The sequence below is a fragment of the Lynx rufus genome, unplaced genomic scaffold (assembly GCF_022079265.1).
Source record: "Lynx rufus isolate CCGP_SWC_20201006 ecotype Redwood Valley unplaced genomic scaffold, mLynRuf1.p SCAF_11, whole genome shotgun sequence".
NCBI classification, from domain to species: domain Eukaryota; kingdom Metazoa; phylum Chordata; class Mammalia; order Carnivora; family Felidae; genus Lynx; species Lynx rufus.
In genome coordinates this window covers 58,348,511-58,371,912 of record NW_025814825.1, presented here as the reverse complement: position 1 = coordinate 58,371,912, position 23,402 = coordinate 58,348,511, and the positions used below count along the sequence as shown (strand labels likewise).

The window sequence follows — 23,402 nt, the reverse complement described above, 5'->3', positions numbered from 1 at the left end:
ATGCGGACATCCAGGAGGGATGACAGGAATGCCACCCCCTCTCCTCACCTCACCGAGAGCTGCACGCCGAGCCCTGCTCCCTCCGGAAATCAGAGCAGATCTGCCCAGGGGGCAAGGGCTTGGTCCAACCCTGCACCACACTCCCAGATTTCCTACTCCAGTTTCTCTGGACTCGGCCCGCAGCCTGGACTCTGCAGGGTAAGCACCTGGACTGACGCCCGAGAACCCAGCACAGCCCCTGGCCTCGTGCACCGCAGCTCGGGGAACACAAACGCCTGGCTGCAATCTCTTTTTTATTTATCATTTCTGTAAGTCACAGACAGCAATAATTTATAATTGTCACATCTCACGTATGTCAGTTATTGGACAAACACAAAGACAGAAAATTCAAGCACAGATACTTCAAAAAGGAGGTTAGTGTCATGCATCAGAGAAGGAGTTAAAATTCAAAATACCCAAGATTCCACATCCTAGAATAAAACATAAAGCTTAAAATTTCCCTGTGAGCCTATTAGCCTAAAATTACAAAATTTAGCAACTGCCTAAAGCAGAGAATCAACCGTTCTATGTTCTCAAGGTAAGAAACAAGGAATGCTTTGGTAAAGTCATCTTTACTGTTCAAATATTTCCGCTCTGTCCCTTGAATGACTGTGTATAAACACAGGCACAGCACATATTTGAGAATTAAGTCTCACAAACTTCTCTCACTATTAGATTTTCCAAACATCTTTACATTTAGTCAATGAGAAAAGCAATTCAGTCACTTGAATTTTAAGTTTAAAAAAATTAAAAGTATTTCCAGGGACTCTTAAGGCTGTCTCCAAAAGTATAAAATGTTATATACCCTTTCAAAATCTGAAGCGTTCGCATCTTTTTCTGAGATCAACACGGGACGTGGAAGTGGCCCCTAACAACACACATGCTCATTTGCTGCTGTGCACGTGAGCAGCTCCCGGGGACCCTGGCAGGGACGGGGTCCTCCGCAGTCTGGATCGTGACCGTGAGCACGGCCAGACCAACCTCCTGCCCCGCCCTGCTTACGAGGTCAGGTTCCCCAGCACAGATGGACTTGTCACTCTTCAGTCCGTTCTAGCTTGGGGGATTCCAGCTCCTTCAGTAAATCACTACCAGCTGCTCCAGCTTTTGAAGCAAAAAGAACCGCTCCCTGTTTGAAACCGAGGTTCTTCAAACTTCGGGCATAATCTGCATATATAGCAGAGATGAGTTTCTGTAAACCACAGTTAAGGAAAAGAAGGGCAGAAAAGGCTGTGATTATATTCCACCAAGCTCCCATGGGCAGGAAAGAATGACCAGCTCCGTGGGGGGCTGCTCAGAAGGGACGAGGGTGCCCTCAGGAGGGCGCAAGTGCAGACACCTGCCTGGGGGAGGCGAAGTCTGAGTACAAAGCTATTCCTTCTAAGGAAGATCCAACTAAATCCTCCTAGACTCCCTCAAAGCCTAACGCAGCCAAAGACTAGAAAAAGAAAGGTAAGATGTAAGTGTACACCCTGTGGCATCTGAAAGGCCCAGAGGTGGGTGGTTTGGGGGCAGATCCAGCTTAGGAGAGAGGTTCTGATGATAAAGCCCGCCCTGAGGCAGGAGCTCTGGCTACCTGGGGCGGGGGGTGGGCGGGAGGAGCGGGGGGCGTTCAGACAGCCCTGTTTCATTGCGCTCTGACATTCCAAATGGCCCCTTCCAACTAGAGCCAAGTTCACCAATGCCTGGAGATAGGATAGTGAATAAGTTCAAGTTCAGTTTCATTGTCTGTAAAAAAAAAACCATATACATATATATACACAGAAGACCAAGTATCTGGCAGAAATGAGGCCACGATGTAGTAACTCAGGAGGAGGTGTGATGAGAGCAAGCAGGGCTCAGCCAACACGAGCTCAAGCCCAATCTTTTCAAAGAAAAACAAGTGACTCATGTGAGGTCAGTAGTAAAAGTTCCTGCTAATACGTGGGCCACCGTGACTTGCCTGCATGACGCACATCTCTGAAGTGCCATCATGGTTTCCCATTAGAATGTTGCTTTGGGTAACAATATCTTTTTTTTACCTATTCCAGAATATATATTCCCAGGTAAATATACACGTTTTATTCCACGGAGTGCACTCTTTTCAACAGCACTACTTTAAAGTAGCACCACGGCTCCTGGACCTGTCCTCAAGTATTTCCTTTAAGTTCAAACAAGCCTTCACAGAATGTGGAGTCCCGTCCCTTTCCAGTCCTTCCTGCCTCCCCATCCATCTGACAGCTGATGCCAGCGACGCAGCCACCTTCTTCCTGACCCTTCCCTCCCATCCTCCCTCCTTCCTGACTTCGGTGGATCTGAGTCCGGACCTTCGAGAAGCCCACTCAGCCACTTGCCTCCCCTCAGCATAATCCACGCAGTGAAGGATATCCGTGTCCTCGGTGACTTGGATCACACCATACTTGAGACAGGCTTCCACAAACAGCGCAGCTCTATCGAAGTATCTCATGCTGCTCAAGAGAACAAAGGGAGTTCAAGCTTTGGGATTTACGGCAGTTGGGGGCAGACCCACCCAAGGGTGTATTTCCGTACAAAGACTTGTTGTGCCCGTTCTCCCTGGAAACCTAAGTGCCAGTAGGTTATACTAGCACCTTCCAATCTCTGGCTCATAGAGGAAAGCAGGGGACAATACTCGTGTCCCCACCCCCAGGCTCTTTTTAATTAACATTTACAAAAACTGTGAAATAGTTGAAATACACACGAATCTACAGAGATAAGACAGGCATCCACGTATCCACTGACCAGATTTAACGAGGAATTTTTGGCCATATTTGCCTCAGCCTCCCTTAATTTTAAATGTCCTGGAAGGGATACATATTATTTTCGGATATTATTTTGGGACATCTCCCACCCACAACGCTGACACCCTTCCTGCTGCTCTCTGGCCTTCATTTTAGTTACACTATTCAAAGCTGAATTCTCTGAAGACTTCTTTTATATTGTTTTACTTTTTTTTTCGGTTTATGTATTTATTTTGAGAGAGAAAGCGCATGCATGAGTGGGTGGCGGCAGAGAGAAAGGAGAGACTGAATCCCAAGCAGGCTCCGCTCTGTCAGCACAAAGCCCGACTTGGGCCTCGAACCCACGAATCGTGAGATCATGACCTGAGCTGAAATCAGGAGTTGGACGCTTAATGGACTGAGCCACCCAGGCGCCCCTTTTGTATTGTTTTTAAATACATGGTACCTGTTAGGTCTGGCTACTATACTGGCGGGAGCCCAGAGCTCCCAGGCCCAGTGAAGAAGGGTAAGCATGGACTGTTCCATTCCTGCAGGGGTTCATAAACCTAACCCGTAAGCTTCTCCTTTCACCCCGCACGGCGAGTGCTCCACCCACACCGCAGAGCCTCAAAAGAGCACGAAGCAATCAGTCACCCCGACTTGCCACAAAGCACTCTGGGTGTACCTGTGAAGGGTCTCGGCCACGCTGTAGAAGCAGCCCAGGGAGAGGAGGACCAGGAGGGCCTTTGACTTCTGGTTGACTTGTGGAGAGCAAAGGTGGTCCACCCACCTCTTTAAAACATCGGCACACTCTTCGGAATTTAAACGCACCTGAGAAAGAGGCCCACGTGAAAAACAAAGACATCCTGCGCTACGTAGAGAAAACTGTCACCTGATCAAAAGGGGATCTGTTCCTAGGAAGCAAACTCGAGGCCCGGCTCTGCCAGCACGCCGCCCTGACGCTGCCGCTCGCCATCGACAGCGGTGGGAAGCCCAGCCTGAGGAGCGGAGGGCCCGGCAAGGCCCTGGGGCTGGGGGCTGGGCTCGCACCCCGGCGGGGAAGGCGGCCAGCTGCTTTCGCTTAACTGCTACCACAGCGATCCATTTTTCATTAAGAAGCCACGGAATTCATACTCCTAAATAGGAGCACGGGAGTTGCAAGAAAACATTCGCACAGCAGCTCTGCAGCCAAAAACCGCTTCTAAATGACAAGGCCGAACTTTCTATCCCAAACGCTCAATGCACCTCCTGGGTTGACCTACTTTTGCAAGCCAGGCGGCCCGGTTCCACTCGCCATATGTCTGCAGGTAGCGGCAGGCGTCCGCGGCCTTGTCGATCAGGCAGAGCAGCTGCACGCCCTCTGGAAGACAGAGCGGCAGCCGCCCCGGTGAGCCGGCGGCCCGTCCCCAACAAGCCACCCCTGGAGCTCATCTGGTCTCACGCATTTTATACCCACTGCAGACATTCTTCACTCACATTTCAACGCAAAATGCTAACGGAGAGTTTTACAACGTTACCACGCGAGGATGGGGGGCGGCCGGTGCCAACACAGTGCAGGAAGCAAACGGGGAGAGTGCGGGGCTCCCGCCCTCACCTCCCCTGTGGCGGCCGGACCGCTGTCCCGGGAAGTGTTAGTGGTGCCCCTTTCCCACCTAAGACGTGTTCCGGTTCAGATGATTATGAGACACGGTCATCGTCTAAAGAGCTAGCGATCACTGCCTATTTTTCTCCAGCATATATCAAAAAGCAAGAACTGCCTTCAGAATCCAATGCTCTGCTGGGAACAGGCTGGATTTTCGGGAACTGACCACCACACCCCCACGGTGTGCCTTACCTGCCAACTTGCCGTTGGCAATCATGTTGGTCGCCACCAGCTTAATGGTGCTCTGGGAGGGGCCTGACGAGGTGACAGTTGTGACCAAACAGGCTTTCAGTGAGTCACAGTAATAGTGCTGGTTATCCGCACTTGTCTCCAATAGCAACTGCACAGCTCTGTCTGTCTAATGAGAGAAACCGTTATTGTAACTATGAGACTGTTTTCTTCCAACATCATCTTACCGAATTTATAATCTGGAACACTAAAGTTTACAGCTTAAAGAAAACTTTTATTTTCAAAACTGGCTGGTCAATGCTGTGTTTATGCACAAAAACAACAAAGTCTCCCACTGCTTCTTTGAAATAAAGGCAAAACCACAGTCTGGCTTATGCAAACGCTCAAGAAACTGCTTACTTTAGCTTTGCATCTGTCAATTCTGAGACACAAAACCAGACCACACCCAAACAGTTAGGTCTCATCGGACATTTATAGAAGTCAACATTCCAAGCTGGTCAACTACAGATTTTTGCTTTCTCACAGGTTTTGTTGGTCTTATTTTGAAAGACAGCCTAAATATACATGTATACTTTCAGAGAAATACTCTGATCTATCTACCCATTTGTGTGTGTGCGTGTGATCTAACGTAATACTCTGAAATACTAATCAAAGAGCAGCTCCTTGAAACACGAACGAGTTATAAAAGTTGACGTACCTGACCCAAGAGAAGTAGCTGGTCTGTACATTTCCTTGTATGATCATAAGTTGACCGCTTTACTTCCTGGAGATTAACCCTTTCCAGCTGAAATTTCTAGAGTAGAAAAAAAAAAGAAAGAAAATTGAGCCTGGATTATAAGACTTGAATTAAATTTTACCATACTTAAAAAAATCATTTTATAAACCCTATTTTGACTTCTGACGTTATTAGATAATCAACTTCATAGAAATCCAACCATTTAATAAGAATTTGATTAGGAAAATTGTTGACATGAATTCTCATTTGTGTGCAAGTTTGCCCATTTACAGAAACCGGGCGTCAGGTGGAGCTGGGTGAAAGCCCTCTGAAGTACTGAGTACTGAAGTACTGAGTACCAAAGTACTCTACTGCAGTGAAAACATCATGAAACCACCTTTTTATACACAACACGGCAAATTCAAGTCAAGCGAAAGAAATATTTGTTATTTATAGAAAATAAAATGAGAGAAATTAAAAAGAGTCTTCTAAGTGAACAATTTTAAGAAAACAAAGGCTTAATAATAAAATTCTAATGTGTATTTAAAGACTCAGTAAGCATTTATGAGCTTTTCCAGGCCGGAGTCAGGCCTTTTTTAGGCAGGGGTGCCAATGGACGCATTTCTGTTACACGATTTCAACTTAGCTGGCATGTTTCTCGAGTTCAAGATACTCGCAAAGACATAAGTGATCAAGATGAGAGTGTCACAGAGTTTAACACATGAAACAGAATACCTGGAAATAGGCATTTTCACAGAGTATGTCATAACATATATCCAGCGGGTTGTTCACTTTGTCCCGAGGCGAGGCCTCTCCAACGGCTGGGCTGCGCGGGGACGAGCTGTGCAGGTAGTGTGCGGCAACGGTCCAGAAGTGCAGCTCCGACTCGTCGCCGTACAGCCTGAGAAGGGGGACACCGAAGCCGCGCTGAGCCCACACGGCAGACGTGGGTGTGGCCAGGGGCTCCCCCAGTAGCCTGAGGAGCCAGGAGCCTGGCGCCGTCACATGGAAAACCATCTGGGACACCGGCCTGGGCCGGTGGGGGGGAGAAAGAGGGAGCGGCGCCGTGTCCAGCCCCGTCACTGGGCCTCCCACAACGCAGGTGCCTGCGCACAGGGCCCCTCCGTGCCCCAACCTCCCGCTGTGCCGCGGGAAGATCGGCGCCATGGTTCCGAAGCCTGGGCAATGGTTCACCCAGTTTGCCATTAGCACACGTTTTAATCTGGACCAGAGCTTCACATTAAAGAAATTAAAGAAATTCCTCTGGGAAAACTGGCTAAATAAGGTATGGAAATAGTTGCAATTTATTCTCTGGGGAATGGACGGAGGGGTATTTTTGTGCAAGTGACAACTCTGGTACAGTAAGGAAGTTACAGGTTACTGCTTCTAAGTACAATTTATCAGCGTATTTGAGGACATACCCTTTGTGCCTGATACTTTAAAACATGTATTTTTTAAAAATTTTTTCATGTTTTTTATTTATTTTTGAGAAAGAGAGACAGCACACGAGCAGGGGAGGGGCAGAGAGAGAGGGAGACACAGAATCTGAAAGCAGGCTCCAGGCTCTGAGCTGTCAGCACAGAGCCGGACACGGGGCTCGAACTCATGAACCACAAGATCATGACCTGAGCCAAAGCCGGACGCTTAACCGAGCGAGCCACCCAGGCGCCCCTAAAACATGTATTTTAAAAAGCTGTCCATAGGAGGCAATCTTTTCAGTAGAGAAGGCCTAGATCTCATGTTAAAAATGTAATTGTTTTTCCTATTTGTATTACTTGTTTCAAAGTTAATTGTAAATCAAATCTAAAGGATGAACTGATATGCCGTTTTATAGTCTGAAAAGGTTTGGTCTGAAATAAAAACCCTTAATAAGAGAAATGAGTTAATCTGAAATACTCTTGTCTCTTACACAGAGCATTTCAGTGTTACCTTGAAACAAGTAGGCATCTCTGCAATAGAGTGAATTCCGGATCGAGCAAGAGTTTCTTTATGTCACTGCAAACAAAAATCCAGACAAAGGCAAGGTAAAATTTTTGAATCAAACAATAAAGGAGATAAATCACTATACTCTTGAAAGGGGAAATACACTCAGTACTGTTAATCTACTTAAAGTTTTGTTATTCCTTAAATTTTTTGTTCTTTTTGAACTAGGTAGTATGCCTAGAAGGAAGTTGCTTTGCCAGGACACTGAAGTTACAGATGCTTTAGAAGGCACAGAGTGTGTCTGGGCTTAGAGAACTAGAACCTGTCAACCACAAGGGCGTGATCTCTGACTCTGGCTTACACCCTGGCAACAGGTCACCTCATGGTTTTGAAAACAAGAACAGATGTCTAACAATAGGAACGAGGTCACTGTTGATAAAATGGTTTGCTAATCATCAGAAACAGTATACACTTTAGGAAAGATACATTCAGAAACTGTTCCCAAAAAATACATAAGGAAAAAAAGCCAGGTTTTTGTAAGTTGGTTTTTCTAAAATAGCCATATATAGAATATTCATAAATCAGGGGAGGAAAAGAGGTTCTTTAAATCTTTTCTTTTCCACTGAAACACAAATGTTAACTTTTGGATGCAGAAAACAGTAATTACTTTGAATCTGGCGTCAATAAAACATGGTAAATTTATTACATGTGATAGATTCTAAGATTGCAAAAATGTATCATGTTTTACCAAGAACTCCTGGCGGACCCATACTTTTCCACTTCCTTTGCAATGTTATTCCCAATGCCAATTAGAGGGTACTTCTAAATGCCCTCCCTCCAGGGAGCACATTAGTTTCTCAGAGTTGTACACGCGCAGCACTGGACACAGAGAACTTATTTTAGAAAAGGCAGCTGCCGCACAAGAACCACCCTGTGCATGGCCTCTAGCACGAGGCTTCGCAGGGCACTGCAGGTGGAGGTGGGCGGAGCCACAGAGGTGCTCAAGCCGTAGCCTCCACCCTGCCCTGACCTGAGACCACAGCAACCTGATGCTTATAGACTTGGCGAAGGTAGATGTTGTCCCTGTAACTACTGACTAACTATGTTTCTGCAAAACAAAGATCCTCAAGGGAGATAAACCTCTGTGAACAGAACGGTCTCGCCTTGGGGCTACTATTTTCTAAACACAACTTACTTTAACTTCAAAAAGCCTAAATTATAATATTTTCCTTCTCCTAGTTTTATCTTTTCATAAAACGTAGCCGGAGTGCTTACTTTGACAATGAATTCAGCTGTTCTTGAAGGAGATTCTTTATTTCTTCATTTTCTGGATAATCACTGTACAGAAAAGATTGTGAGTCAGCTCATGCTGTTACACATGTAATACAACCATGTATTTCTTCACCAGAAAAAAAGTTGTGCCAATAAATACCCTTTGCAGTAGCTGGTTTAAAAAGCTGGTTTCAGACCAAACAGCAACTACTCAAGAACCTATCAGCCACCTTTCGTGACTGCTTTTAGTTTTAGTTAAAACAGAACAAACAAACAAAAATGAGTAAAGAAAGTCTCACTGGCTTTCAAGAAACCAGAAAATTTATCAGTTGGCTCTAAAAACAATCATTTTAGATTCATGTTAATAAGGAACCTAGCAATGACTAAAGGAATTTGTTCTTTCTGCTCTGCAAAATGGACATTCATTTCTCCAAGGAGATACTTCTTGGAGAATAGATACCCATCACATTATTTTTTTTTTTTTATTCCCCTAACCCCTGCCTACCTGTGCACTCGACATGGCAGAAGTCCAATAACACTCGCAGATTTAACTAATAACCATATTACTAGTTACCGTATGTTTTTGGAGTGAGGCAGGCGGGGACATTCATAAAACATACAACACCTCTGCAGTAAGCCCATTCTTGCTGCTTTTAAAGTGGATTTGAAGCCTGGCTTCAAATTCCTCTTGGCCTAATTGGCCATCTTCACACTCATCATACATCCCACACTCCACATTTGGACCACAACCAGAGAGCTGCTCGTGTACCCAGCACCACCCCCCCCCCCACACTCCCGGAGGGTGAGGACGAGAGGCACATCAGGGATTGTTCCGATGTGTCTGCCTCAGCTGGTCTTTACAGGCTCCCACTGTACTGATTTTCAGGGTGCCCTTCAACCCCAAGGAAATTAAGAAAGGAAAACAGCAAGTGGTAAAAACTTACACATGAGAAATGTCCAGAGAATACTGTCCGTTCCACGGCTGGTGTAATAAGAAAGCTTTCAAGGCAAGAGAGGCCCTTGGAATAAGGAGATAGGGGCACCACACAGGCTCTAGACAAAAAAAAAAAAAAAAAAAAAAAAATTAAAATTAAAAATAAATAATAATAAAATAAAATTTCTTTCAATAAAATTTTGTAGTTCTGCTACGAAGCTTCAGCTACAGCAGCAGTTTACAGAGAAGTCAACAGAGAACAAAGTAGAAATGTGGTGGCAGCTGAGAGAGGGTACTCAGTGTAATCACTGCTTAAAGACAAGCAGGCTAGGAGTGGGGAGATTCTCTTCATTCAAATGATTAATATCTCTTTTTCCCCTTTTTAAAATGTAACTGTCCTTGTATGGTATGAAAACACTGATCTTAAGTGAATAAAAGATTCAATGTAACAAAACTCAACCGACATTAAGAAACCTCATTATTTTGAAATACTAAAAACAGCACTTACCTGTGTCATCTGATATCATTTGCCATCTTTGCTCTTCTGAGACTATTAGACAACATGGCCCATCAACCTTGAGCCTGTCACTAAAAGCCACCTCTGATCAAAGGCATTTTCAGGTCTCACTTGTAAGAGCAGCCCTTGAACAGAAGGATCATCTTCCTAGACCACAGGCCCTAGCATCCCCTACGGGCAACAGCTGGCTTACTTAGGACACAACAGAGATTTGCCTGTTGTTCAGCACGTTCTAGCCTAAAGAAGCAGAAGCCCCAGGGCCCGGTGTCTACGCAGCTGTGCGGCAGCTAACTTACACAGCCTGCTGGGTCGGACACTCGAGCGAATACAGTTCTTCGGGACTTCATTTCAACTTTAATGAATTAACCTTAATTAATTTCAACTAACTTAAATTTAAAAACTAATACTTGATTCGGTCATCGGATAACTTTTAAATCTATTAGGAAGAAGATGAATAGCTTCGTGGCCACTTTTTCAGTTGTAAATTTTATAGAATCTAAAAACAGCTTAAGTATTTCTGCTGACAATTTGTCCTCTGAATTAAGATAAGTTCTCTTTTATTTATTTATTTTTTTTTTAATTTTTTTTTTTTTCCAACGTTTTTTATTTATTTTGGGACAGAGAGAGACAGAGCATGAACGGGGGAGGGGCAGAGAGAGAGGGAGACACAGAATCGGAAACAGGCTCCAGGCTCCGAGCCATCAGCCCAGAGCCCGACGCGGGGCTCGAACTCACGGACCGCGAGATCGTGACCTGGCTGAAGTCGGACGCTTAACCGACTGCGCCACCCAGGCGCCCCAAGATAAGTTCTAATGTAAAATACATACTGGATTTTGAAAACTGAGCACTCAAAAATGTGAAGTATCTCATCAGTAATTTTTTTTTAATTTTTTTTTTAACATTTATTTATTTTTGAGACAGAGACAGAGCATGAACAGGGGAGGGGCAGAGAGAGAGGGAGACACAGAATCTGAAACAGGCTCCAGGCTCTGCGGTCAGCACAGAGCCCGACGCGGGGCTAGAACTCACGGACCGCGAGATCATGACCTGAGCCGAAGTCGGACGCTTAACCGACCGAGCCACCCAGGCACGCGCCTCATCAGTAATTTTTAATACTGACTATATGCTGAAAAAATTTTGGATATGCTAGGTTAAATAAAATTTTTATTAAAATTAATTTTATCTGTTTCTTTTTACTTTCGTTAAAGTGGGTACTTTAACATATGTGGCTCACATTACATTTCTACTAGTACTGCTTTAGAAAACTTCATTCTATGTGGTTAGCTAAGAATTAAATCAAAGATAAAATATCTTGTGTGGACTTTTCAAAGTCAGAACATGGTCAGAAATATTTCTTTATAAAAATTTTTTTAAGTTTATTTTTATTTATTTTGAGAGAGAGATAAAGAGCAAACGGGAGAGGGGCAGCGGGAGAGGGAGACAGAATCCCAAGCAGGCTCTATGCTGTTTGCGTAGAGCCCCACGCGGGGCTCAGATTCACAACTGTGAGATCATGACCTGAGCTGAAGTCAAGAGTCGGACACTTAACCAACTGAGCCACCCAGGAGCCTCTGGTCAGAAATATTTGTAATACTACTTTTTTTCAAACCCAAGAGTTTTAATATTGACTCATTAAAATCACTTAAACTGCAGTCCATATTCAGACGACCTCTGTGACTTCCTTATCCTGACAGGTATATTCCTTGTCGGAAGCCCAGCATCCATCCAAGGCTCCTGCCTGCACTGGCTTCTCATGTCTCCTGAGTCTCCCCTAATCTAGAACAGTCTTCTCATCTTTTTGTTTTTGGTCTTACACAATGTTTTCATTTTGGAAAAGTCCTGGCCCATTCATTGTCTTAGGAACTGGCCTCCATTGTGATTTGTGTGTTTTCTGAGCCTCAAACTCTGGTCAAACATTTTCGGCAAGAACGGGATACAAGGGATGTTGTATACTTCCCACCACATTCCATTGGAGGGAGCATGTTGGCTGGCCTCCTGTTAACGATGAATCTGATCATCTAGTTAAGGGGAACTCATGGGCTCTGTCGTAGTCAAGGCACAGTTTCCTCTTTACAATTAGTAGGTAACATGGCGGGTGGGGTGCAGCATGGGGAGATACTGTGAGACCGAATTTCCCATTCCCTTCCACCCAGTGGTCTGACACCCACTGATGACCCTGGCTTGAACCAACTATACATTAGGAAGGGGAATTGGTGATTTTCTAGTTCCATCATTCTGTTTACATTTATCAACCAGCATTCTTCTACAAATAGAAGCTTTCTCTTCTTGCCCACACCCGTTCCTCTTTCTCTTTGAATATTACTAGGAAATAATGGATTAAAAAAAAAACCAATACAGCTGTTATTCTTTGCAATGTTCAGACAGCCCCAGATTTGGTAGTGGAAGCCCCTAAATGCTAGTTTTTATATCTTTATGACAGGTTCTCATTAGTCTTTCAATTCCTTCCTTAGTTTCTGGCAACACACAATGTCCCAGACTCATCTTGTAGCTTTCTTGCCTCTGTCCTGGAATAAACTGTCCAAGGAGCCCTGGTTCTTTTCAGTTGGGAAATGGAATTTATAAACCAAATCTGGGTGCCAGGAACGCGCTCACTGCCATCTAAATGTCATTGCTTCTAGGTCTGAGATCAGTATACAGAACCAGGATATGAGGAAATAAGGAAATAACATTAAAGTTAAGGAAATCACATTAAAAAAAGAAAAAAGTCACAAATTTATACTGGTATCTTCGATGCAGATCCACTCCTGGAGGGTTCTTCCTCCGCACCCCCCATTCCGTGTCTGTATCTCCCTTTTCCCTCAATAGGAACCCTGGTTCCCCTAAATTGCATTTACTGGCCTGTTTCAGCTGATAATATGCACAAAACAGTTTCAGAATGACTAGTGCCACTGTCAACGAGTGGACTGGTGCCACCACCCAGGGCAAATTCCTTTGCGGCTCTTTGTCCCCAGTATGAACCACTAAGGTGCACTGGGAGAGTTCTGGCTTTCAGTTATTTGAACTATTCTTACCAATTTGCCATATGGTTTGGATGAATGGTTTGTGTTCAATTCTAGAGTTTGCTTTTTCTTTCACCCTTGTTTTCATTTTATGGTTGACCTTTGAACAGCATGGGTTTGAACCACACGGGTCCACTTACAGGTGAATTTTTTTCAATAAATACAGCACCATACTGCAAATGTATTTTCTTTCATGAGTTGACAAAATTATGATTTCATGAAAATCTCCTAAGATTTTCTTAATAACATTTTCCTTTCTCTAGCTTACTTTATTATAAGAATACACATATAATACATATAACATACAAAGTATGTGTTAATCGACTGTTTAGGTCATTGGTAAGGATTCTGGCAACAGCAGGCTATCAGGAAAGTTTCTGGGGAGTGAAAAATTATACTTGGATTTTCAACTGCATGAGGGGCCGACAGCCCTAAGCCCCATGCTGTTCAAGAGTCACTTGTATTTTCTGACTACGCACAACATTTACGTGATTCCGAACTTGAAACTATATAATATTAGTATATTCACTGAAGTCTCACCCATCCTGATTCTCTCCATCTTTCCATCTACCTCCTATTACTCCTTTTACTAATCATGTTCTTTAGATCTTGGATTATTCTGCATTGCTGTTGTTTCTGTAAAATAAGCAAGTGCAGAAGCAGACCGCACACACCTTTACCCTGGCACTGTTCACCTACCCATCCCCTATCACTCCACATCCGTTCACAGAGACAGCCCTCATTCTAGTTTACTGCTAGACTATCCCACTGTGCACATATTCCCAAATTTATTCTCTCCAGAATTTTGCTATGGTCACAGGTATGGATGGACACGTCCAGGTAAATCGTTAGTAGTGGAACTGCTGAGTAAAAAGGTAAATATACGTGCACTTTTGTGAACTACTGCCCAATCCCCTCCTCCAGGGAGTGCTCCGTGAGTACTGCACGAGTTCCTGGTTTCCTCAGATCTGCAGGAGCATGTTTTCAAGCTCTCAATTTTTATTGATCTGACAGTTGAGAAGCAGATTCTTAGTGTAATTTTAATTTGTATGTTTCTTATTAGGAATAAAGTTGAGCATATTTTCATATATTTAAGGGCCATTGGTATATATATTTTTTCTTCTCTGTGGATAGTCTATTAAGGACTTGGAAATAACTTCTAGAAATACCTTCTCCCAGGTTATCATTTGTATTTTGCTTTGCTGATGGTTTCTGTTGCTATGAAGTTTTTAAAATTTTTTCATTCGGTAAAATTTATCTTGTACACCCAGGTTATTAAGGGAGGAATGTACCTGGTAAGAGTGAGACTCACCTACATACCTATAGAACCATTAAAACCAGCACCGGAAGAGACGAGCGTGGGTTTACTTATTAGCACACTCTCTCTCTACTCATCCTTACTAGACATCCACATAATCCTCCAGCTCTCAAGTCGGCCCCTGTCACTTTCAGACGGTAGTGGCTGCTGGCATTAGGTTACAAAATGTTTGGAAATAGTCCATGTGAGGACACAAAGACTTAACGGTACAAATTAAGCTTGGAAACAGACGAAGTTTCCAGGTTAAGTGGTAGTTTCTTAATCAATGGACAATGAAAAGACACAAGAGAATATTCTTAAAAAGCAGCACTCCACAGTTTTTATGTAACGCGAGCAAGACAACCTTTACCAAGCCAGGGCAAACGGAGGGAAACGTCTGATTTTTAAAAACAAATGTGTCATTTCTCCGAAACGAAACATTGCTGATGGCATCCCAATGGGGGTGAACAAATTGCAAGTGAACTCCATTCCCTCCTACCTTTCTTCTCAAGGGCAAAGACCAGCCATGAGAACACAACAGGTGACCATCTCGCAGCTGGAGAAAGTCAGCTACAAGAGCTCGTTCACGTCTAGAAATGACAGCGTAGAATGAAAAGGCGGCTCGCCGCACGGATACTCTCCCTCACACGTTCTGCTTGGTCTGGGCTACAGCTATCGGGGTGTCAAACAGAAGCACGCCCAGACTCTTGGCTGCCTGTGTGACAGCGGTGCAGAAAACACTGAAGAGCTGAGAAGAAAAGCAGGAGAAAGATCGCTCCCCCGCCAAGCGGAGGTGGCAAATGGCAAGGCGCGCAGGCGGTCTGGGAAGGAGAGGACCCTGCCCTGGTGACTTTTTCACTATGACGCAATGAGGGGGGGAAGAAGGGACACAAGAAACACTACTGACATTTTGGGCGGGACCATTCTTCATCGTCCAGACTGTTCCATGCACTGCATGCTGTTCGGTAACCCCAGACCTCCCCCCTGCCCCCACAAGTCGTGACACATTTCCAAATACCCCAAAAGAAAACCACTGGAAATGACTGGAAAGCAGAGGCAGACGAAGAGGCAGGGTTTGGGCATAAATCTGACTGCAGAAAGCCTCCTTCTATGTGTGCTCCCTCGCAGAAAAGCGTGTCGTCCAGCAGTGGCCCGAGCAGCCGGGAGGAACCGGACTGCGGTCTCTAACACCACGCCGACGCCTTTCAGGGTGTGCGGAAACTGCATCCAACTGGAATGTCATTAAACAAGTCCCACACTCTTGGATTCCTTCTTGACGCTGCTAAAAAAATGTCTTACGATTTTTTTTTAATGCCATTTTATGACCCTGATAAATAAGGCAGCAAAGGTTCTCCAACTCAAAAACAGGGCCCCTCATCTTCTATGTTTGTCAGACCTTCTCGCTTATTGAGGTGGGGAGGGCTGAGACAAATGTAAACGGGGGGGCAGGGGGAGAGGACTTTCTAAGCTGTTCTAAGAAAACCGACAAACCTGAACCAGTAGGATATTCTCTACTTGTTATTAAGGAGAATTAAAGAAAATTTATTAAGTATATCACTGCATATGACCTAAAATGATTTTTCATCCCATATTAAGAAGCCCAAACTGTCTTTCTAATTCCCCAGAATAAGAATATATTAAACATAATTTTCCCAGACCATATCAGCATGTATCTGGAGGTAAACACAGAGACCTCTTCTTGCTAACTCCGTATTTACACTGCCACCAGTTTTGATTCTTTAATGTGTATCGAATGTTGTTTAAAGGTCAATATTGACCTTTCCCCATTACTATTTTAAAGACTTTCCCTTTCTGGCTGAGGGTACATCACTAGAGATTGGATAGGAATGATTTAACGATGGGCTCCGATTCTGTAGTCACTTTAAGAGCTACCTTGGCTTTGGTAGACTCGAATTTTAAATTAATTGTGACTGAAAAGTTTTCAAACATTTGGATTATACTGGCGCACCTCTTTAACCTACAACTAGTAACTCAATTAGAAAGAAAACCATCTCGAAGTTCCCTCGATTTCCGCAAGAACTTGAGGTGTGTTACGGAAGGAAGGAGGGGATGGCCGCCCCTCTGCGGAGCTGGCAAACATCTCAAGGACAGATGCGGGCATGCAGTCCTCAACCCCTGGCTTCAGCAGGTGGCCATCACAGTCACACAGGAGGAAGCGGCGGTACCGAATCCACCGGCAGGGGTGGGGAAGCGACAAAAACAAAGCACACCTAACAGAACTTCGAGGGAGCCCGGCCAGCATCCGCAGCACGCTGGGAGCACCTCAAGCAGGAACACAAGGTCCAAGGGCAGGTTTCAAAACACTGTCTCTGAATGTGCCAAAGACCGACCTTCCAGAGGTACAGACAGTTCCCAGAGCTGCCAGTTCTAGGCTGAAACTCAGCAAGTGACCAAACAAGTCTCTTAGGAAATGCTCTACAGATCAGCAGCCTGGAGTGCACACTGCAGGGATGCCTGGAGAATACTTAATGCAGGAAGTTTCCTGCTTCGCTCCAATTAGGATCAGAAGGTGTTTCTCCCTCCAAAAGCACATTCCAAGGATGAACGCTGTATTTCATTGGACACAAGCTGCCTTTCAAACCGACAATCCCATTCTTTTTTCAAAGTCACAGAGGTTGTTATAGTTACTAAAATATTCTTCATTCTGATAAAAACAAGCTAAAAATAGGTATGATAGAGCAATCATCTAATTTTATTTTGACTGGCCATTTAAGCTATCTTAAGATAGGTATCAAAATTCATGACAGAACACTGTCTGTCCTTACCAAAGTACCTTTTCTATGATACATGCTCGCCCCTTTCTTTTCTAACATGGTTTGTTTTCTCCCTTCCTTTCTTCCTTCCTTCCTTCTCCCTTCCCTCCTTCCTTTTTCTTTCTTTTTTCTCTTTTCTTTTCTTTTCTTTTTTCTTTTCTTTTCTCTCTCTCTCTCTCTCTCTCTCCCCCTCCCTCCCTCCCTCCCTCCCTCCGTCTCTCTCTGCCCAACATGGGCTCCAACTTGTGAGATTAAGAGTCACATGTTGTACCTACTGAGCCAGCCAGGCGCCCCCAGTGATATATGCTTGCAAAAGATATCAAGCTCATTAGGAAAAAGCCAGCAGCACTTTACCACTAGATTCACTTCCTCTGATGAGTTCTCCTGAATTCTAAGTGTATCATTTTTATGTAAACATCTTTGATCTTTTGACAAAGCCCTCTGCAAAGGGTCAAAGAAGGGGCACTTGTCAAACCAGAGGCGGAGAATGACTGGCATCTGCAGTTACAGAGTCCAGCGCACTCAAGCTTGAAGTTAATATATTTCCTTAAACTCAGATGGTTAGAAAGCAAGACCGAAAAGAAACACAGGCAGCTCTGTCTTTGGAAGAGAGCAGCCTGGGCGAAATAAAGGCGTTCCATACCGGTTAGCTCTTGTTCATCCATTCTGAAACACGTGGACTTCATAGACATCTCCAGGACTCGGATACACCCATCATCTGATGCCAAGATCACTTTATCTGAAGTACACCAGTCCACATCCAATATCCGAAAGGTCACGTTTCTTCCGCTTCTTAAACTGCTCACCATCTGAACCTACAAGAGTGAATTTGGTTGTCATTTTCAGAAAGAAAAGGAAGATGTTTATCACAGACGGTGCCTGTGGCAAAGACCAGCGCGAGTTAAAACCGCACAGTCTTTGGCAATCTCCTTTCCACATGCAGGTTGCATTTTAAAGATTCCAAAGACAGTGATACCATTAAAAGTGACAAAATGGTTTTGAGAAGCTTGCTAAACCCATTACACAGGCTTCATTTCTACATCAGAAGGAGGGAGAAGAATACAGCTCCTGTGGCCAGCAGCTTGGTCGGAGGGCCCCTCCCGGGGCTGAGCCCACCTCTTTCGTGTCCCACACTTCCGCACCGTCGCTGTACATTGCTATTAGTTTTTGGTTTCCTTTACCAGGGGCAAAACGAATCTTCCTCACCCAGCTGCGGTGTGTAGGTATTCCTCTGAGGACACACAAAAACAAAATGCCAGTATGAAGCAGGGTAAGATCTCGTCACCAGAAACTATGTCCAATGACTCTTTCTAGGTCTGTTTTTGACAAGGTCTGGTGACGCGAGAACCACTTTGCTTTCTGGGACAGGGGTCCCATCGACGGAAAGGGTCTGCCTTTTCACAACTCGAATAATGTCTCAGCAAGCACTTCTGCCTGCATACTAAATGTCTCCAATGAATGACCCAGAGCTTGGCTCAAGGCCCTTCCTCCCAAGTTCAGTGACAAGAGACCCAAGGGTGCAAGCGACACTGGGTCATGTTTAATGATCCTACTTAACATGTCACAAGCCTCCAAAGGAAACGTAACAAGAAGCTACTTTTTTTTTAATCAAATAATATTGCATTCTTGAATCATACCTGGATACTCTGCCTTTCAAGTCCCAAAAATTTAAATTTCCATCCATATCTCCAAGAACTAATGTGTCACCTTTCCAAGCGATGCAGGTAATACTACCCATACTTCCCTAGAAAACAACAGCAACAAATACACATGGTTTTCACTACTTAAGAGCCATCAAAACAGAGAAATGTTTTTACCTGTGATAAAATAATACAGGTATTTTAATTAAAACTTCACTATAAACGGTTTTGCTTTAGTATGAATGCCATCAAATACTAACAGACTTCGGACACTAAAAGTGCCACCCACCTAGTTCATCAATTTCAACTATGAAGAAACAGGAGATTTCAATTTGACAGACATTAAGTTATCCGAACTAAATTTATAGAGAAAAGATATCTTTTAAGGAAGAAATTCCTCATAGAAAGCAAATTAAAAGAAATAAAGAGAAAGAAGAAAACCTTTTCCAGAGAGCTCTTGTCTCCAACTTATCATTCACTGCAAAAGGATAAACCAATCTATTCCAGAGGAAACTACTCAAAGCTGTTTCATAACGGATTGTGCAGTTTTTCTACTGAAAAGGGGACCCAGAGCTTCACGGATACCTTCAGGAATAATGAAGGTAAAAAGATACTGTAGATTAAAGGCGTCTGCACAATCTGAATTCACAGAAAGCTTTGCAAAGAAGGTACACATGGAAACTCAAATATAAGAAGGTAACACTATTGTAGTAACTCCCAGGCGGGGGAGAAAGGAGCCTACTGCTCTAACAGACGCACAGAGGCAGTGTGACAGAGACCCTGGGAGTCCGGGCTCTGGAGTCAGCTGCCTGGGCTTGGATCTGAGCTTTATCACTCAAATCTGTTGTGTGCTTTCGGGCGCATTCACTTAATCTTCCTGCCTCTTGAATTTATTATGGATCAAGTAGGTTAAGCTCATGAAACTTGAGGAGTTCCTGTTACTATTAATGAATTTCTACAGGAAAGGGCTCAAAACAATGCCTGCTACACAGCAGTCAATACATGCTACTATTAAACCATATTATTGCTTATTTATTTCTCCACTTATTAAATCTGCTTTTACAGCTATAAAACAAAATAAAAATAAAAATCCACATGCTTAGTTCTCATGCTATCCATAGTAGGAAGTAGAAAGCTCAAGGTTTGCCAAATTGACTATTAATAGACTGGCCCACACGTCAAATACTGCACAAATCCTAGTGGTAGTCAAGAAATAAAAGAAAAAGACTGGATTAAAAATGAATTATTTTAGGGGCGCCTGGGTGAATCAGTCGGTTAGGCATCCAGCTCTTGATCTCAGCTCAGGTCTTGATCTCAGGGTCGTGAGTTCAAGCCCTGCATTAGGCTCCATACTGGGCATGGAGCGTACTTTAAAAAAAAAAAAAAAAAAAAGTATTTCAAAGAATTCAATAATAAAAAACTTAGAAAGTTATGTTAAATAAACAGAATTCTATATAGTATGAAGCAACACTGCAAGGTCTTATTAAACAATTTTTAATTAAGAATTTGCCTTTAGGGGCACCTGGGTGTCTTAGTTGATTAAGTGTCTAACTCCTGATTTCAGCTGAGGTCGTGATCTCACGGTTCATGAATTTGAACACCACATCGGGCTCCACACTAGCAGTGTAGAGCCTGCTTGGGATTCTCTCTCTCCCTCCCTCTCTCTCTGCCTCTCCCCCATGCTGTCTCTCAAAAATAAATAACTTTAAAAAAAAAAAAAGAATTTGCCTTTACTAGTTTTAAAAACTTTCACATTTTATAACTTCCTAAACTCTAAAAATTAAAACGTAAAAGTTTAAAATTTAAGCTCAGAAATCAAATTAGAATTATAAGTGAAGATATTAATACAACCATATAATTAAACAATCCAGATCTTTCTACCTAAGAGTTTGTTGGTGGGATACGAGCCATATGGAATACCAAGGTGCTTTCAGAGGATGTGGCATAAAGCTGCTTTGTGGCTCCAAATAATCCTGAGAGAACTAAATGTAAGATTAAAACTCAATAGAGTATTATTAGCTGACACTGTTATGTTCCTGTATATAAAATACGATGCTCCAAAGATCAGAAGTAAGGCTGGCCACAAAGCAGGGACACTCATTCTCTCCCACTGTTCCAGTTTTGTGAATAAAGGCAATCAACTACAGACACTCCAGAATTTAAAATACGCCAAACTTTCCTTTTCTTTTTACCGTCTGTATATACACTATAGTTCTGGGGCCAACTCAAAGCAAATGTTTAATACTTCACATTTAGGAGGAAGGTAATAAATATTGGATTAAGACAAGCAAACAAAACCCTGCCTAAATTCTATATTAGTCCCTAGAAAATATTTAAATTCCAGAAAATAAAAATGATGAGCCAATTCCTCGTGTATTATTGAGAAGATGCTCAAATCCCTTTCCCTAACTGCTCTAAACTGCTCTAAACTACATACTCATTTCACCGGAGGCTGGTCATTCCATGAGAAAGTGGCTTCTAGCCATGGAATAGAAGGCTCTGGCAGGCAGATGGAGACTTGCTATACCCTTACTTTAGACCTCCACCAAAGGAGACAGAATCTTACAAGTCCTGAGGCACAATTACCATCCTGAAAGGAATACTTTTAAGAGGGAAACTTGGGTCTAATGTCCAAAAGTTTTAAACTTTTTCTGGGGTAAGGAGGAACTGGCATCTCAATTACTGGATCGTTTCTATATCCTCATCGCAAGCGTGGAGCAGATTAGCAGCAGACGGAACTGCCTGCGAGTGGCACTAGAAGCGCTGAGATGGGGCCTTCTCTGGGCTTCTGGAGGAGGAACCTCCTATTTTCTAAGACAGCAAACAGATTCCACAGGACAGCTACATGACACTGCAAGTCTTCCGTCTGCACTCCTTAGTGGTCTTTCATTCTATACACTTAAAGTAAGTTACCTTTCTGTTATGACTACCAAATATCAATCTTTCACACTCTCATTACCACTTCCATCTTTTCAAAGTAGTGACAATTGGAAAAAGTTCAAAATAGGCATTACTAAGTCTCAGGTATGACCTGTTCTATATAACAGTAAAAATGAAACTGGTTTGAAAAGTACTTTCACATGTTTCCATTTCTAGGAGAGAAGGTTGTTTGGCCTCAACTCTTCTGTTGTTTACAAGGAAGATGTGGCAGCAGCCTCTAAGAGGTCCCACTAACCCTGCCTTGAGGACTCATGTCCCTTGGCAGTCACCTCCCATGATGAACAGGACTGACCCGTGAACCAACAGCACACTGAGGAAATGATGGAGTGTGATCGCCCAAGGTCCTAAACACTGCAGCTTTCTCTGTGTTCTCTCTTGGATCACTCGCTCTGGAGGAAGGCACTCAACCCTATGGAGAGGTCCACGTGAGGAAGAACACAGGCCACTCGTCAACAGCCTGCATTATTTTGCAATGGCCCTGTGAGTTAGCCATCTGGAAATGGACCTTCCACCCTGGCCGCCATCTTGACTACAACCCATGAGACTCTGAGTCACCTGCAAAATATGAGGGTTGGCATTCAACTAAAACACTACATTTTTAGACAACAATTTTAAATGAATAGATGTATTTTATGCCATCATCTCATCCCTCCACTTAACCATTATAATAGTATTAGTTAACAAAAACATTCTCTTAATCTATTCATTAAGAACAACCTATGAGATGCACGCGGACATAAACTGTGAACTACAGAACCTCTGAGGATCTCACAAGGTCATAGAAGGATATACATAAATTAGTAAATATTAATCATACTATTGCACTTCCAACCTGATTTCTATTACCCCAAAATAATGCTAGACTGTAAGTCAAATCCTTCAGGGTAATGCCTGAAATGGAAAGAGGAGAGATACTGGAGTCAGACGACAGACCTGAGTTTAGAACTGCCATGTCGCTAAGCTGGGTAATGTTGGGAAAGTTACTTATTCTCCCTCAGTTTTGTCACAGATAAAATGGAAATAATTCCTCATGGATTATTAAAGGGATAAAAAGTAAGTAACACGTAGTAAGTATTTATGCTAAGTAGTTACAATGTTATTCTCTAGCAGTATGGGACAAGTTTATTATCAATGATACTATCTCCTTAAATAGTGATGTTTATTATTTACATTAAACTTTTCTGAAATAGTTTCACAACTTAACTATGGCTTCCCTGGATATGGAATCAACAGAATCTTTGATCAGAACTCTCAATGAAGATTTAACCAGGAGTTGGACTCACATCCGGTGGAATCCGAGCACTATCTTTCACGGAGTTTCCTTCAACCGTGAGATGATAAACTTGGCCGTCATTATCAGTAAACACAAAATGTTCTCGGGCAGAGATGTTCTGGCTGAGTTCAGATTTACTTTCTGCCTCCTGCAACAAGCTTTGGAATAGAGAGAAGTAAGATAAAGGTATTTCTTTTCCCTAGAGTGACAGTTAATTAACTTGCCCAAAATATAGATGCATTAACAAGAGGTCCAAAATGATTTCAAAGAAACAAACAAACCAACAAACCACAAGAAACAAAAAAACAAAACAAAAGGCTGAAACGGATCTTTGCCCAGCTAATAATATAGAAAACACAAATTAGGGGCGCCTGGGTAGCTCCTGATTTCAGCTCAGGTCATGATCCCAGGGTTGTGGGACTGAGCCCTGCTTTGGGATCTCTGCTTAAGATTCTCTCTCTCCCTCTTCCTCTGCCCCTCCCCCACACTCACAGGCTTACTCTCTCTTAAAAA

General features: G+C 43.3%; 1 protein-coding gene across 2 annotated transcripts in view; it reads right to left on the bottom strand.

Moving 5' to 3' along the window:
• Positions 1-274: 274 nt before the first annotated feature.
• The window catches only part of WDR11 (WD repeat domain 11), a 69,305-nt gene continuing 46,177 nt past the window's right edge, over positions 275-23,402 (bottom strand). The window contains exons 16-29 of one of the 2 annotated variants that reach the window (XM_047073541.1): positions 22,900-23,047; positions 18,674-18,780; positions 18,153-18,267; positions 17,680-17,851; positions 9,439-9,547; positions 8,498-8,560; positions 7,229-7,294; positions 6,035-6,200; positions 5,282-5,377; positions 4,588-4,753; positions 4,016-4,113; positions 3,439-3,584; positions 2,404-2,483; positions 275-1,230 (exon numbers count right to left, since the gene is read on the bottom strand). In XM_047073541.1, the coding sequence (XP_046929497.1) occupies positions 1,073-1,230; positions 2,404-2,483; positions 3,439-3,584; positions 4,016-4,113; positions 4,588-4,753; positions 5,282-5,377; positions 6,035-6,200; positions 7,229-7,294; positions 8,498-8,560; positions 9,439-9,547; positions 17,680-17,851; positions 18,153-18,267; positions 18,674-18,780; positions 22,900-23,047 (1,690 nt within the window). In that variant the 3' untranslated portion in view covers positions 275-1,072. Of the gene's footprint in view, positions 1,231-2,403; positions 2,484-3,438; positions 3,585-4,015; positions 4,114-4,587; positions 4,754-5,281; positions 5,378-6,034; positions 6,201-7,228; positions 7,295-8,497; positions 8,561-9,438; positions 9,548-17,679; positions 17,852-18,152; positions 18,268-18,673; positions 18,781-22,899; positions 23,048-23,402 lie in introns of those variants that run through there. The other variant, XM_047073542.1, reaches the window with a different exon arrangement.